At 40.1% G+C, this 14,694-nt stretch overlaps 1 protein-coding gene across 2 annotated transcripts in view; it reads left to right on the top strand.

Moving 5' to 3' along the window:
- The window catches only part of ACSS2 (acyl-CoA synthetase short chain family member 2), a 46,100-nt gene that overhangs the window by 4,652 nt on the left and 26,754 nt on the right, over nucleotides 1–14,694 (top strand). For both annotated transcript variants that reach the window (XM_026503350.4, XM_026503349.4), the window contains exon 2: nucleotides 832–1,027. In XM_026503350.4, coding sequence (XP_026359135.1) covers nucleotides 832–1,027 — 196 coding nt within the window. The remainder of the gene's footprint in view (nucleotides 1–831; nucleotides 1,028–14,694) is intronic.

Below are 14,694 nucleotides of genomic sequence, written 5' to 3'. Positions count from 1 at the left end.
GTATAACCTAGGGCAAGTTATTTAACTTCTCTGAGCCTTGATTTTTAAATCAACGAAATGAGAATGAAAATGAAGCCTACCTCTCATGGTTGTGGTAAAGACTAAATGAGATAATACATATAAAGAACTTAAAGTGACATTTGGCACATAGCAAGTGACACTTGGGCAAGATGTAGTAGGAGAGTGAGGTACTCATTAAATCATTGCCAAGAGTGAATGAACAAATTAAGAGAAAGATGTTACGTGTATCGGAAGACTCTGTGGGTAAAGGATTTCTTCCTTTCACTAATTAATTCTTTTTTTTTTTTTAAGATTTTATTTATTTATGTGACAGAGAGACAGCCAGCGAGAGAGGGAACACAGCAGGGGGAGTGGGAGAGGAAGAAGCAGGCTCATAGCGGAGGAGCCCGATGTGGGACTCGATCCCGGTACGCCGGGATCACGCCCTGAGCCGAAGGCAGACGCTTTAACGACTGCGCTACCCAGGCGCCCCTCACTAATTAATTCTTTAAAAAATTTACTGATTGACTACAATATGCTAAGCATTGTGATAGCCCTGGGTGGCTATGATTTGAATAGATGATGAAAAATGGAATGGCAGTTTTGAGGAGGGAAGGAAGAAATTTGAGTCAAGATTCAGCCCATGGGAATAGAAGGTAAGCTGGGAAAGTAGTAGGTGATAAAATTAGACAGAGGAGGGATCTAGGTAGTGGGTCCTAGAGTACAGGGCAGAGAAGTTGTAACTTGTTCCTGTCATAGACTAGTAAACCATCTGGAGGATAAATATGTCTGAGAATCTTAGTGATGTCTGGGCTTCCCTTGCTATTGCAGAGTTTTGGGGAGACATTGCCAAGGAATTTTACTGGAAGACTTCATGTCCTGGCCCATTCCTCCAGTACAATTTTGATGTGACTAAAGGAAAAATCTTCATTGAGTGGATGAAAGGAGCAACTACTAACATCTGCTACAACGTACTGGATCGAATTGTCCACGAGAAGAAACTTGGAGATAAAGTTGCTTTTTACTGGTAAAAACATCTATCTTGAAGTCTGTGACAGATAAAAAGTTACCCCTCACATATATATATAGTGTTTCATAGTTAACAAAGTACTTTAAAATCTATTAACTCATTTGATGCTTGCAACAACCTGGCAGAGTAAGTAAAATATCATTAATTTAATCCCAGATGAGGAAAAATACCTCAAGTGAGTTAAATGACTTCCCTAAAATCACTTAATTAGTATGTGACTGAACTGACACTCAGAGCCAAGTGTCCTGATTTCTAGGCTAGTATTCTTGACTTGTAGTTGGAGAGAAAAGAGGGGAGAGGGTAAATGGAAACAAACAAGACTGAGTAGCATTCTTTCTCATATGCTTTGGGAGGAAATGGGTATTGAGTTTTTCACTACCAGGACCACAGTTGTCATCGTTATCTTTGAGTGAGCTATAGTACCTGTTGGTTCACAGTCCTTTCTGGAGTTTCCCAGGTGTAATCTGAAACCAGCTCCCATAAACAGGGCAGGGAGAGAGTGAAGAAAGAGGCAACCACTCCAGGTTGGTAGGTGACAGTTTTAATAAGCAAAGAGAATTTACATAAAAAGCTTGTTTTGGGCAGCAACAAGATGAATGGATCACTGCACTTGCCCTCCAAATCTTAAAAGTTTGTAAAGAGTTCCTAAGTGGGCTTAGTACTGTGCAGGTGTTTTCAATACCACGTCACCACATTGCAAGGCTATATCCTTGGAATAGCCTCTGGGAGCAGGAAAGGCAAGTGGAACCCACATTCCAAGGGCATGGAAGGGGGTAAGAAGTCTCCTAGTTCCAGGGTCCAGCTCATGGATCAGTCAGGTAAATCAGCGGTCACATCTTTTTGATGTTCCCCAGTAGCATCAGACACTATGCTCAAATGCTTAACAGATGTCTCATTTGATACTCAAAACAACCAAGAATGCACTGTTTTCCTCATTTTACATGTGTGAAAGCAAATTCTAAGATGTTAAGTGACTTATCCAAAGCCATACAGCTAATAAGAAGTAGAGCTGAGATTCAAACCCAGGTAGTATAGTTATAGAGTTTACTCATAACTGTGACACTGTGCTATCCCCCTAATTCTTTTTTTTTTTTTAAGATTTTTATTTATTTATTTGACAGAGAGACAGCCAGTGAGAGAGGGAACACAAGCAGGGGGAGTGGGAGAGGAAGAAGCAGGCTCCCAGCAGAGGAGCCTGTTGTGGGGCTCGATCCCAGATCACAGGGATCACGCCCTGAGCCAAAGTCAGACGCTTAACGACTGTGCTACCCAGGCACCCCTATCCCCCTAATTCTTTACATTAGCTTTTCAGTAGCTTTGCAATGTAGGTGAAGAAGTGAAGCACAGAGAGTTACAATAGTGAAAAAAGGAATAAAGTCATAGGGTAAGCCAGGATTTAAACCCAAGTCTGTTTGACACCTTGCTGGTAACACTAGGTCATTCTGCCTCTCCAGTGGGAACTTTTTTTTTTTATTTATTTGAGAGAGAGAGTGAGTGAGCACGGGGTAGGGGGGTGGGGAGGCTGGCCATAGAGAGAGGGAGAAACTTAAGCCAACTCTGTGCTGAGCATGGAGCCTGATGCAGGGCTTGATCTCACAACCCTGAGATCATGACCTGAGCCGAAACCAAGAGTCGGTTGCTCAACTGAGTCACCCAGGTACCCCAACTTTTTTTTTTAAGTGGGCTCTACACTAGCAGAGCCTAACGTGGGGCTTGAACTCACGACCCTGAGATCAAGACTGAGATCAAGAATCAGCCGCTTAACTTACTGAGTCACCCAGGTGACCCCCACAGTGGGAACTTTTTAAGATCTCCTCCTTCCAGCAACATAGCTTATAGGAGGTGTTACTATACTGAACCCAAATAGGACCTTGAAGTTTCAGTAAGTGGGGTGTTGTTTCTGCCACCACCCATGAGCACTTTGAGAATTGATCTGTTCCTTTTTAAGTGAGCCAGTAGGAGCAGCTTGGATGTTTCGTGGAAGAGTTAATTAGTACTCAGTCAAAATTTGCCCAGGTTATATGATATATTGATAAGAGCCCTAATGTGAGCCCAACTCTGCTGTTCACTGACTACATAACACAGGCAAGGCATTTAACTCTCTGAGAGTCCATTTCCTCTTCCATAAAATTGGGATAATAATTTCACCCTTGTCCTTTCTCATTAGATTGTTATGAGAATCAAATGGGATGATGTAAAAGCATTTATTTACTTATTGGAAAACACTGTACAAATGTGAGTGGTGTATTCACATTGCCATTGCTCAATTTGGGGTTACTTTGCCACTGAAACTCAGTCTTTAATGTCTGTTGGGACTTTCCTTAGCTCCTGTCCTGGGACTTTATGGCTTGAGCTGCAGCTGACACTTGGGTTCACCTCCTAAGTTCCTTAGGGATCAGAAAATCTTTAAAGATAGGTAAAGAAGATCCTTGTGCCTGATGTTGTTTCCTGGTTTAAAGTAATCCAGGTGTGTGATGAAAGGCTGAGAAAACATAGGCCAGAGTTGTTCAAGTACTGGAGATTGATTGCTCCAGAATTCTGAAGCCCTTATTTCTATCCAGACCTGAACAGGCTCTAGAGAGCCTTTCTTTTCCCATTTGTAAAATGAGGGTAGTAGACTAGATCAGTGTTTTCTAAAGAACGCTCCAGAAACCACTCATTACTAAAGATATTAGCAGGGGCTTAATTCATGAAACAAATGAGTCTGAGAAACACTACATAATAAATTGCTTGTGGGATTCCCACTATGTATTAACATAAAGCCTCCAAGAATTCCTACAGTAAAGATACCTGATTAATTTTTTTAAACATGGGATTACCCAAATTTATTTGAACCCCAAACACTTTTTACAGCATTCTATTAATATTACAAGAAACAGTATTCCATGGGACACCCAATTAGGAAGCACTGGACTATATAATTTCTAAATTTGCTTCTAGTGCAAAATTCTATAACTCCACAACAAGACATCTTCACCCCATTTTTACATTGGTCACTCAACTAACAAGAATTTTTAAAGATGTTGGATGGTCAGTCATATATTAGGTATTATGGAAATAGGGGTAGAGGAATGGGAGACAAGTACTACATGGGCCATTATTATTCAATTATTTTATGTTAATAATAAAGTAAAACCAAGCTACAAATAAATCACAGTTGTTATAAAAAAGTAAAGTGCAAATAGGCCAGATATTTGGTTATTTCCCTTTTTTACCTCCATAATTTTAAATAATATACTAATACTGCATACTTTAGAAAGTATGACTTCCTATTATGATAGATGAGAATTTGGTTCTTATATATTCCTCCAACTTCTTTCTTTCATCTACCTAGCTCTGTTTTTTAGTTAATTTAAAACCAATGTTTATATAAGAGATATATATTATGATTGCATTTCCTTTTATGAATTTCTTTTTTTGTTTTATCTGAAGTGAAAAATTGCCTGCCATTTTTTCTTGCATTATTTGCCTTTAGCTTGTTCTCAATATTTTTCAAACTCTATCATATCATTTATTCTATGAAGTTATCTTTTTCCTCTAAAATCTTTTTTTTTGAGTTTGTCTTCTTCCTGCTCTAATTTTTATTTTTAAATAAAAATAAACCTTTTTAAAAAAAGGTTTATTTATTTATTTGAGTGAGAGAGAGAGTGCGTGCATGCATGTGGCGGGGGGGGGTGGTGGCAGAGGGAGAGAGAATCCTGAAGCGCAGAGCCTGGACATGGGGCTTGATCCCAGGACCCTGAGATCATAACCTGATCCCAGATCAAGAGTCGGCTGCTTAACTGACTGAGCCACTCAGGCACCCTTATTAATGCTTTTTAAAATGACATCTTTTTCATGATTTCCTCCAATTGATATACTTCTTATGGTGCCACAGTATGACTTTCTTTTCAACCTAAATATGTCATTTATATAGCTCTAGTGGCATTAGCAAACCACATTTATAGCTCATTGCTTGTTTTGGGGCATGTTCTGAAATAATGCATAGAGGAAATAGTGCTTTTAGATCCATATTAAGGAAGAATCTGGCCTTTTACTTTTGGCTTGACACATTGTAGATGTTCATGGAATCATAGTATTTTTAGAACTTGACGTGACCATTTAGATTCCATCTAGGTCAATTCTCTTTACAGATGGATAAAGACAAGGATGGCTAAGTGATTGGCTTAAGGGTTATATACGTGCTTGGAGACAGGAGAGCTGAGACCAGTCTCCAGATAGCCTCACTCCTAGTCAGCTATTCTTTTCGCCATATGATCCTACTTCATTATTCTCGTTGTCCAACACTAGGCTCTGACAGCTGAAAAGAGAAATTTGTCATATTAGTCAAATTAATTTAAATTAATTTTAAGTTCATTTGCCTACAAATATAAGATAAAATGTATTATCACATGTTAATGGCCCAGATCTTGGTCTCATGGAATTGACATTCTGTTTGGAACACCAAATGGGCCTATATAAATCAGCTGGAAAGCAATTATGGGCCAAATTGCAAAGAGCCACTTACACAAATAGTTCATAGAAGGGAGAAAGCATGTAGGGAGGCAGTATGATAAAAATTAGGAGAATAAGTTTTGGTGTCAGACTAACCTGAGTCCTGTTTCTGCCACTAAATAGCTGTATGATTTTGTACAAATTATTTAATCTCTTTGAGTCTCAACTGTAAAATGTGGATAAAAGTTTCCATCTCATGGAGTTATTGATTGAATAGTATAACAAACTGATGTGTCCAATTCCTGGCACATTGAAAACATTCAAAAAATATTCGCCATCATTACTATTATATTGGGACAGTGAGAAGACCAAATTTGTCTGGAGTTAAGAGTTCATATAGGGAACAATTTATTCATTCAATAAATACTTTTTGTGAACTTGCTACATATCAGGAACTATTCTGGACAATATCCATGCCTTCATGGAGGTTCTATTTCAGCTTCAGGAGAGAGACAATAAACAAACAAGCCAATAAATACATGACAGGTAGTGATAAGTGCTATCGAAAACTACAGAGTGGCATAAAGGAAAAGGGAATGACAACAAAGAGTGGGGGTTGATAAGGGAATAACTGTCTGATAAAGTTGACATTTGAGCAGACATTTAGGAAGTAAATGGAGTGTGCCATGCAGATAGTTGGGTTGGGAAGGAGAAATATTCCAAGTACATGGAAGAGCAAGTGCAAAAGCCCTGAGGTAGGAGTGTGCTGCTGTTTGGTTGAAGACCAGCTGGAAGTTAGTGTAGCTGAAGCAGTGTGAACTAGAGAAAAAGAGAGTATTAGGAATGAGGTGAGCAGGACACTAGATCGTGTAGAACCTTGAAAGACACTATAGGCTTTTGGGGTTTATTTATAGTGAAATAGGGAACCACTGGACAATCTTGAGCACAAAAGTGATAACCATTTGATGTATATTTAGAATCTTTCTGTCTTTTGTGTTGAGAATAGACAGAAGACAAGAGTAGAAGCAGAGTGGCCAATTAGGAAGCTATTATAGAAATCAGATGAGCAATGTGGGTGATTTAGACCATAGAAGTATCTTGAAGGTGGTTAGAAGTGGTCAAAATCTGGATCTATTTTGAGTGAAGAGCCCGTGAAATCTACTGACTTGGATTGGATGTGGGGAGTGAAACCAAGAGGAGTCAAGGTTGTCTTCAACAGTGGGTAAGGTCCAGGAATGGAAGATCTTGACTATTTTTTGGAGACCTATGAAAGGAGTATATGAAGGGGAATGATGTGGTCATAACTGGGTTTAAAAAGATTAATATGGATACATATGGAAATGGGAGTGTGAAGCCAGATTGCTGGGAGTTTATTATTCAGGGTAGAGGTGCCTGAACTGGGTTACTGCTGGTGGGAATAGAATGGAAAGATGAAATTTTAAAGTAATTTGGAGGAAAAAAACCAACTTAGGTAACTGCATATGTAGATGGTAGAGAAACAGAAAGTTGGGACAGAAGAGTCAACAGTCCCTCTAGTCTGTATAACATTTTACCTTTTTCAAAGGTACATGCTCATCTGATCCAAAAGCTGAATCTGCCCTCTAAACAACTGGTTTCAACCTCTCTTGTACTTTCTTCCTCCTAGTGTGGCCGTAGACGTGTTAGTAGGGGCTTAATGTGTACATGTGTGAGAAGGCGGTCAGTGACAAACTTACTGGAGTAGACATTCAGGGAGAGATAGGGATGTTAGGGGTAGTTCAAGGAGTGGGGACTGGCTAGTTGAAGAGACACTGGGGGACAGTAGAAGATTTGGAGGATTAATTAAAGGGTTTGTGCGGAAAGAGGGCAGAGAGTGGTTGACGGCTATTATTCTGGCAGTTTATACTAACTGCTAAATCCCTAGGTTATTCCAGGAGAGGACCCCAGTCTCCAAGACCCAAGAAAATTAGTATAGTCCATTCCTTCCACTGTTTTTTTTTTTCAGTTGCCTCTGACTATCATCATCTGTGTGCCATCTCACCTCTCATCCTCAGCTAAATCATTGCCCTATAGCCTCTGGCTATTATTAATCCTTAGAAACCAGAGCTTCTGAGAGGCAGGTGACTTTAGGAGTGACCTTTGTACAGAAACTCTGCTCTCGGAATCCCTGTGTTCTCCCAAGTATGAATTCCAGAGTGTGATATTTAGAATTCTCCAGATCCCTGGGAGGTATGTGTATGTGTATTTGAGAAGGTAGAAAGGTGAGATAAGCCCATGTTCTGACAGGGAGAAGATTGTCAAGGTGATATGGAAAGCCAGACCCTAGATTGTACTGTCCTAGCATTCATATCCAAGGACTCTGTTAATTACCTAGGTCCATGTCCTGGAGTTCCTTTCAGTGATATGGGAAGGAAAGGACCTTTTTGTCCTCCATTTATGTCTTTGCTGGTTTCACAATAGTGTATTTACTAATTAAAATATACATGGTATGAGATACCACCTTACACCAGTTAGAATGGCAAAAATTAACAAGACAGGAAACAACAAATGTTGGCGAGGATGTGGAGAAAGGGGAACCCTCTTACACTGTTGGTGGGAATGCAAGCTGGTACAGCCACTCTAGAAAACAGTATGGAGGTTCCTCAAGATGTTAAGAATACAGCTACCCTATGACCCAGCAATTGCAGTACTAGATATTTACACCAAAGATACAGATGTAGTGAAAAGAAGGGGCATGTGCACCCAACTGTTCATAGCAGCAATGTCCACAATAGCCAAACTGGAAGGAGCCGAGATGTCCTTCAACAGATGAATGGATAAAGATGTGGTCCATATATACAATGGAATATTACTCAGCCATCAGAAAGGATGAATACCCACCATTTGCATCAACGTGGATGGAACTGGAGGGGATTATGCTAAGTGAAATAAGTCAAGCAGAGAAAGAAAATTATCATATGGCTTCCCTTACATGTGGAACATAAGGAATAGCATGGAGGACATTAGGAGAAGAAAGGGAAGAATGAAGGGGGAAATCAGAGGGGGAGATGAACCATGAGAGACTATGGACTCCGGGAAACAAATGGAGGGTTTCAGCGGGGAGGGGGGTGGGGGGATGGGTTAGCCCAATGATGGGTATTAAGGAGGGCACATATTACAATGAGCACTGGGTGTTATACGCAAACAATGAATCATGGAACACTACATCAAAAACTAATGATGTACTATATGGTGACTAACATAACATAATAAAAAAATATGTATACACGGTATGGAAAAACACTCACTTGAGAAAGTAGATTGCCTCAGACCATCTCTTCCCTTCTCTAGACCTTCCCTTTTTGGGAGTGGTAGAGGATTAACTACAGATACTCTGCAAGGTTCTTCTTCCGACTCTTATAGTTCAGAAGCCTATGATTGTTTCTGAAGAGGAAGTGGTTTTTAGACTGTCTGATGCAACCTATAGGGACTTTATGGTGACTCAGTAGGTGGGCTGGGCTTCTGTTTGAAATGGTGAAATAAAGGCAGGATTTTAGAAGGTTGGGGGTGAAAGGGCTGAGGTAGAGAGTCTGCTCCCCTTGCCTGGGGGCAGTACTAGTGCTGGTAGCATACACTTTATGCTAGTGGAGGTATGTGGGGAAATAACTGTTGCTGGGAACAGTCTTTCTCGGTGAATCTGGTGGGCAGATTGCAGAGGAGGGCTGGAGGAATTCATGTTTAAGGTGGATCTCTAATCTGTTTCTTTCACTTCTCCCTTGGTTTCATGACCCTTGATGCCTTAAAGAATTCCTCCCTGTGGTGAAAATGAGACAAGTAGGCTGTGTTGTCCAAGTTACTGGTCACTTTTTAGAAGTAGGTGGGATATGAATAATAAATGCATAATAATATAGTTTGTTATAGATTAATATTATATATGCTAACATATGTGATTGTAAATATATAATAAATGCAGACTGTCTTGAAGCCTGATTCAGTGTTCTGAGCTCCTGTCAACTTTCTTGAGTTTGTGTTTGGCCCTGACTTCTTATACCAGTGTGTTTAGTAAATAATGAGGAGAATGGCTTTAGATAATGCCCTTCTCTGGGCTTTTTACCACCTGTAAACTGTAGGGGATGAACAGGATACTTGTTAAAGTTACTTCTAGCACTGATCTTTAGAATCACTGTCACAAACGTAGGGAACTGCAGTGACAGGGCAGCAGGGAGAGGTTGGAGGTAGGGTAGGATCCCAATGGTGAATTCCTGTCCCTTGAAGGTAGCAGGAGTCAGGAGGGAGCATGCTTTAGGGTAATCTCACATTTACAACTGCAAGTATAAAAGGCATGAAGCTGAGGATGGGCCTTCCTTCTTTTCTCGGATTTGGTATGAGAGAAATTGGGCATTGATAATGATCCTCAGTGTCTGATACCTTGAACCTCTATCTGAGAGTTTGAGATTCTCAGTTCTGATCCTTTGAGGTCATTTATTTTTTATTTTTTAAAGATTTTATTTATTTGAGAAAGAGAGTGAGCGAGAGAGAACACAAGTGGGGAGGGGCAGAGGGAGAGGGAGGAGACTCCCCCCCTGAGCAGGGAACCAACATGAGGCTCAGATCCCGGGATTCCAGGATCATGACCCCAGCTGAAGGCAGATGCTTAACCGACTGAGTTACCCAGGTGTGCCCCTCCTTTGAGGTCATTTAGTCTACTTCCTAAACAAAGCAGGAATTGTAGCCCCAATATCTCCATCACCAGCAATCCCCATGTGTGATCATTCTGATTATGGAATACTACCAAGACCACAGAGTTCACTCATTCTCTGTCCCATTGTTGGGCATCTCTGCTACAAAGTTCTTAGATATATTCCCTCCCTATTTCTTTCTCTCCACTCAATCCTCTTCCTATGGTTTTCATTCTATTTTATGGAGCTACATAGAATAATACTATTTTGTGATATTTGAGGGCAGTTATTATATCTCTTTGCTAGGCTGAATGTGGAATTATAAAAATTTAAATCTAGAAGATGCCTTGAAGATCATCTAATTCAGTAATTATCAATTTTTTAAGGCATTAGAATCCTTCTGTTCAAATAAAAATTATATGTATAGTGATTAACAACAGTAGGCTCTGGACTCTGCCTGGATTTCGATCCTTACTCTAATACTTATTAGTTGGGCAAGTTGCCTCCCTCTTTATTTTTCATTTTTTAAAGATTTTATTTATTTATTTGAGACAGAGAGAGAGAGCATGAGCAGGAGGAGGGGCAGAGGGAGAAGGAGAAGCAGACTCCCCACTGTGCAGGGAGCCCAACACGGGACTCTATCCCAGGACCCTGGGATCATGACCTGAGCCGAAGGCAGCCGCCCAACCAACTGAGCCACCCAAACACCCCACCTCACCTCTTTAAACCTCACTTTTCCTATCTGTAAATGGGAATAATAATAGTTCCTATGACATGGATTGTTGTGCGGAATAATTGGAATAATCTGTGTAAAGGGCTTAGTGCTTGGCAAACAGTGTGTTAGCTATTTTTATCATTATTACCAAGATCCCCATACCTAAAACAGGCAAGAGCAGAGTTGATCTGGTTGAAACATGAATGGGAGGACCAGAGCCACATTCTTTTGGCTTCTTCACCTTGTCACTGAGGTCCCTATGAGCTCTGTATGTAGAACATTTAGGGATTTGTAAACCTCAGTTTGAAAACCCCTAATCTGGTCTAGTGTTCTTATTTTATGGATGAGGTAATACTGAGTCCACATTCCCAGATTCCTTATATGATGTGGTTTCCTGAACAACTCCCTCATCATCCATGTCAGTCTCCTCTGGACATACTCTGTTGGTCATTATCTCTAACGAAGTATTCTAGCTATGGTCTGCCTTGGGCAGGGAACTATTACCATTCTTTGCTCTACCTTTACATACCTAAGATTACATTAGCCCCATTGACAGCCATATTCTACCACCCAATTTACAATCTCGTGTAATACCTGAGATTTTTCTATTTATTCTAATAATAAACTATGTCTCCTTTATACTGTACTTGTACGTTTGTTCCCTTGGTTTTTTTTTTTTTTTTTTTTTTTGAACCTGGGTATGGTTTACTACAATACTTATCAGATGAGGAACTTGAGGCTTAGAAAGTGGAAGTGACTTGGCCAGTCACATAGCAGTTGTAACTTGTTCTGGACAGAACACTTATATTCTCTGTTGTAGACACTATGCTTATTTACAAAGCCTTTGCTTCTTTGACAGTTTGCCACTTGTGGCAAATCAGGCTTCAATTCGCCACTTGTTTGGCCAGCAGTTTATTTTGTGGATTTAGGGCTAGCTTTAGAAATGTTGACTGCAATTTGTAATTTATAAGGCTAAAGACATTAAGGGGCAAACCTCAAAGAAATAACATCCTTTCTTTAGCTGAGATGTGCTCATGTATCCACTCATCAAACAATTTTTTACTGAATATCTACTATATGTAGTCTGCATTCTACCTTGAGAGTAGTGGATGGAGGGCATAGGGCAAAGGCAAAGGGACAATAAACAGGCAGTAGTTCAGGCAAAATATAAAAAATGGAGATAAGGGTAGAGGTTGTGAAAAGTGGTCAGATTTTGGAATATTTTGAAGCAGAGCCAATAGGATTTGCTGATGAACTTGATGTGGGGTAGAAGAGAATGGAGTCAAGAATATCTCAAAGGTTTTTTGGGGCGCCTGGGTGGCTCGGTTGGTAAAGCCTCCGACTCTTGGTTTCAGCTCAGGTCATGATCTCATGGATCATGGCCCCACATCAAGCTCCCTGCTCAGTGGGGAGTCTGCTTGAGATTCTCTCCCTCTGCTGCTCTCACTCTCTCAAATAAGTAAATCTTTTTTAAAAAAGAATATTTCAAAGGTTTTTTGTCTGAGCATCTGGAAAAATGGAATTTTCATTAGTTGAATTGGAGAAGAAAGAAAACTGGGAGGAGAAACTTTGGGGAGGATCAGGAATTTGTATTTCACACACAGAGATGTAAAATTGCAGCTTTGACAAGTGCTAAGTAGCCAATGAAGAATTTCAATTAGAAGTATGACATATCAGACATTTTGAAAAGATCAATCTCCTTTTTTTTTTTTTTTTTGAGATTTTATTTATTTATTTGACAGAAAGAGAGACAGCCAGAGAGAGGGAACACAAGCAGGGTGAGTGCGAGAGGAAGAAGCAGGCTCCGAGTGGAGGAGCCTGATGTGGGGCTCGATCCCATAATGCTGGGATCACTCCCTGAGCTGAAGGCAGACGCTTAACTACTGAGCCACCCAGGCGCCCCAAAAGGTCAATCTCTTGAGCATATATATTTAAAAAAATTTTTTTAAAGCCTAGCCTGAGGATCTGCAGGCAGAGGTCCTAACCATTGCTTTGTGACCTTTGGCAAGTTATGATACCCTTCTGAGCCTCAGTTTCCAGACCTTTCAAATGGGATAGCAAATCTTGTCCTGCATATCTCAAAAAATTGCCATAAGGATTAGCTGAGATAAAAGATGAGAAAACAGGGGTGCCGGGGTGGCTCAGTCTGTTAAGCGTCTGCCTTCAGCCTGGGTCATGATCCCAGGATCCTGAGATCAAGCCCTGTGTCGGGCTCCCTGCTCAGTGGGGAGTCTGCTTCTCCACCTCCTTCCTGCTTGTGCTCTCTCTATCTCTGTCTCTCTCAAATAAATATTTTTTAAAAAGATGAGAAAACATACTGGAAAGATTTATTACTGTGCAGTGGTGCTAATACTCATACATATCACACATGTCCAAGGGCGTTGTTAGGTAGAGATTCAAGACTGGCAGCCACATGACTTTTCTATCCTTTCCGAAATGCCCTTCTTTCCTCTCATGAACCCTTAGTCTCTTTTCTCACTCTTCCCTCAAACTTAGCTCAAAATCCACCATTTCTAGGAAATGTGTGATGATTGACCACACTTAATTCTTTTTGCATTCCTTTGGTGTTTTCCTACACGTGTATTTTCTTGCTTTCCTTGATCACTGTCCCCCAAGACTGGCCTTAGATAGTGGGTGGTTTGGATCTCTCTAATTAAAGGATTTTAAGCTTATGAAAGTAAGGACTAACCTCTCATTCCATTTCATTTATGATATGATAAGCAGTAGGCACCAATTGTCAGGTGGTCATTCTGGCAAAGATCATTTCCATTCCTTCATGGCTTTTTAGTAGCTAAAAAGTTTTGAGGTGGAGGAGGGGCCTTTAATCTAGTGGCCTTTTTGGCTTTTCTTTACAGAATAAAATTTAAACTAAACATTTGGGGTTCAATAGATGATCCCTCCCTAGTCTATATTATCAATCTTTAAAGTTTTGAAGCATACCTAAATTTATAGAAAAGTTGCAAGTACAGCTCTTTCTCAGTCACTGGGTCTGTGCTTAGGTACAGATGGGAGAGTAGAGCCAACCCAGCAGTGGTCAGGACCTGGGTTTGTCATAAAACCTATGTGACTCCATGGAGACCCTTCAGGAAATCCCCTCAACCAAGAGGTGAAGCTGATTAGCAAGTATGGGCTCTGGAACAAATAAATGTGAGGTCTAGAGGGTTAACTTGACTCTGCGCATCTCTGTTTGAAGGTTAACACCTTACTGCAGTGATTCACCTGTATCCAGGTGCTGGACGAGGGAAAGATAAGGGTCTTTAATCCAGAATCGTCTTTATTTGACTTTCAGGACTTCAATATTCTATCTTTTCGATCTTACAGCCCACAAAATGTAGCTTAAGGTCTAAACTGAATTGGTCGCTGTTTTATTTTATACCAAATGATTGAGATTTTTAAAAATTTCACAAATATTTCAGCAGGGACCTCCCAAAGTTTGCAATTTAAAATTTTATGAGGTAAGAATTTTTTTTGAAACTGTAAATATCAGCTTATATCACTATCACTTTAAGAATAAAGATAATTTAATTGCATGAGAATAGGCAGAACATATAGAACAAAATATAGTGCTTTCTATCAAATAAATATAGCTTTATGAAAAAACACCACCGGTAGATGAAAATATTATTTAGAATTGGTATTGGCCTCTGGACTGGCCTGTGCTTTTCCGCTTCTGTATCTAAGCTAATTAATGCTGTTCCCTTCTCCCTGAATTGGTCTGTTCCTTATCTGAGCCAGTCTAAATCCTGCTTATTCTTTCATAACCATCTGAAATGCCATCTTCTTTGTGAAGCTTTTTCCAATTCTCACTTTCCAGCCCTCTTTCTTGCTGTCAGCCAGAATGAATTAAAAAACCTATATCTAGAAAGCCCATTTACTGA

Source organism: Ursus arctos, unplaced genomic scaffold, assembly GCF_023065955.2.
Source record: "Ursus arctos isolate Adak ecotype North America unplaced genomic scaffold, UrsArc2.0 scaffold_16, whole genome shotgun sequence".
NCBI classification, from domain to species: Eukaryota; Metazoa; Chordata; class Mammalia; order Carnivora; family Ursidae; genus Ursus; species Ursus arctos.
This window is presented reverse-complemented; position numbering and strand designations above follow the sequence as displayed.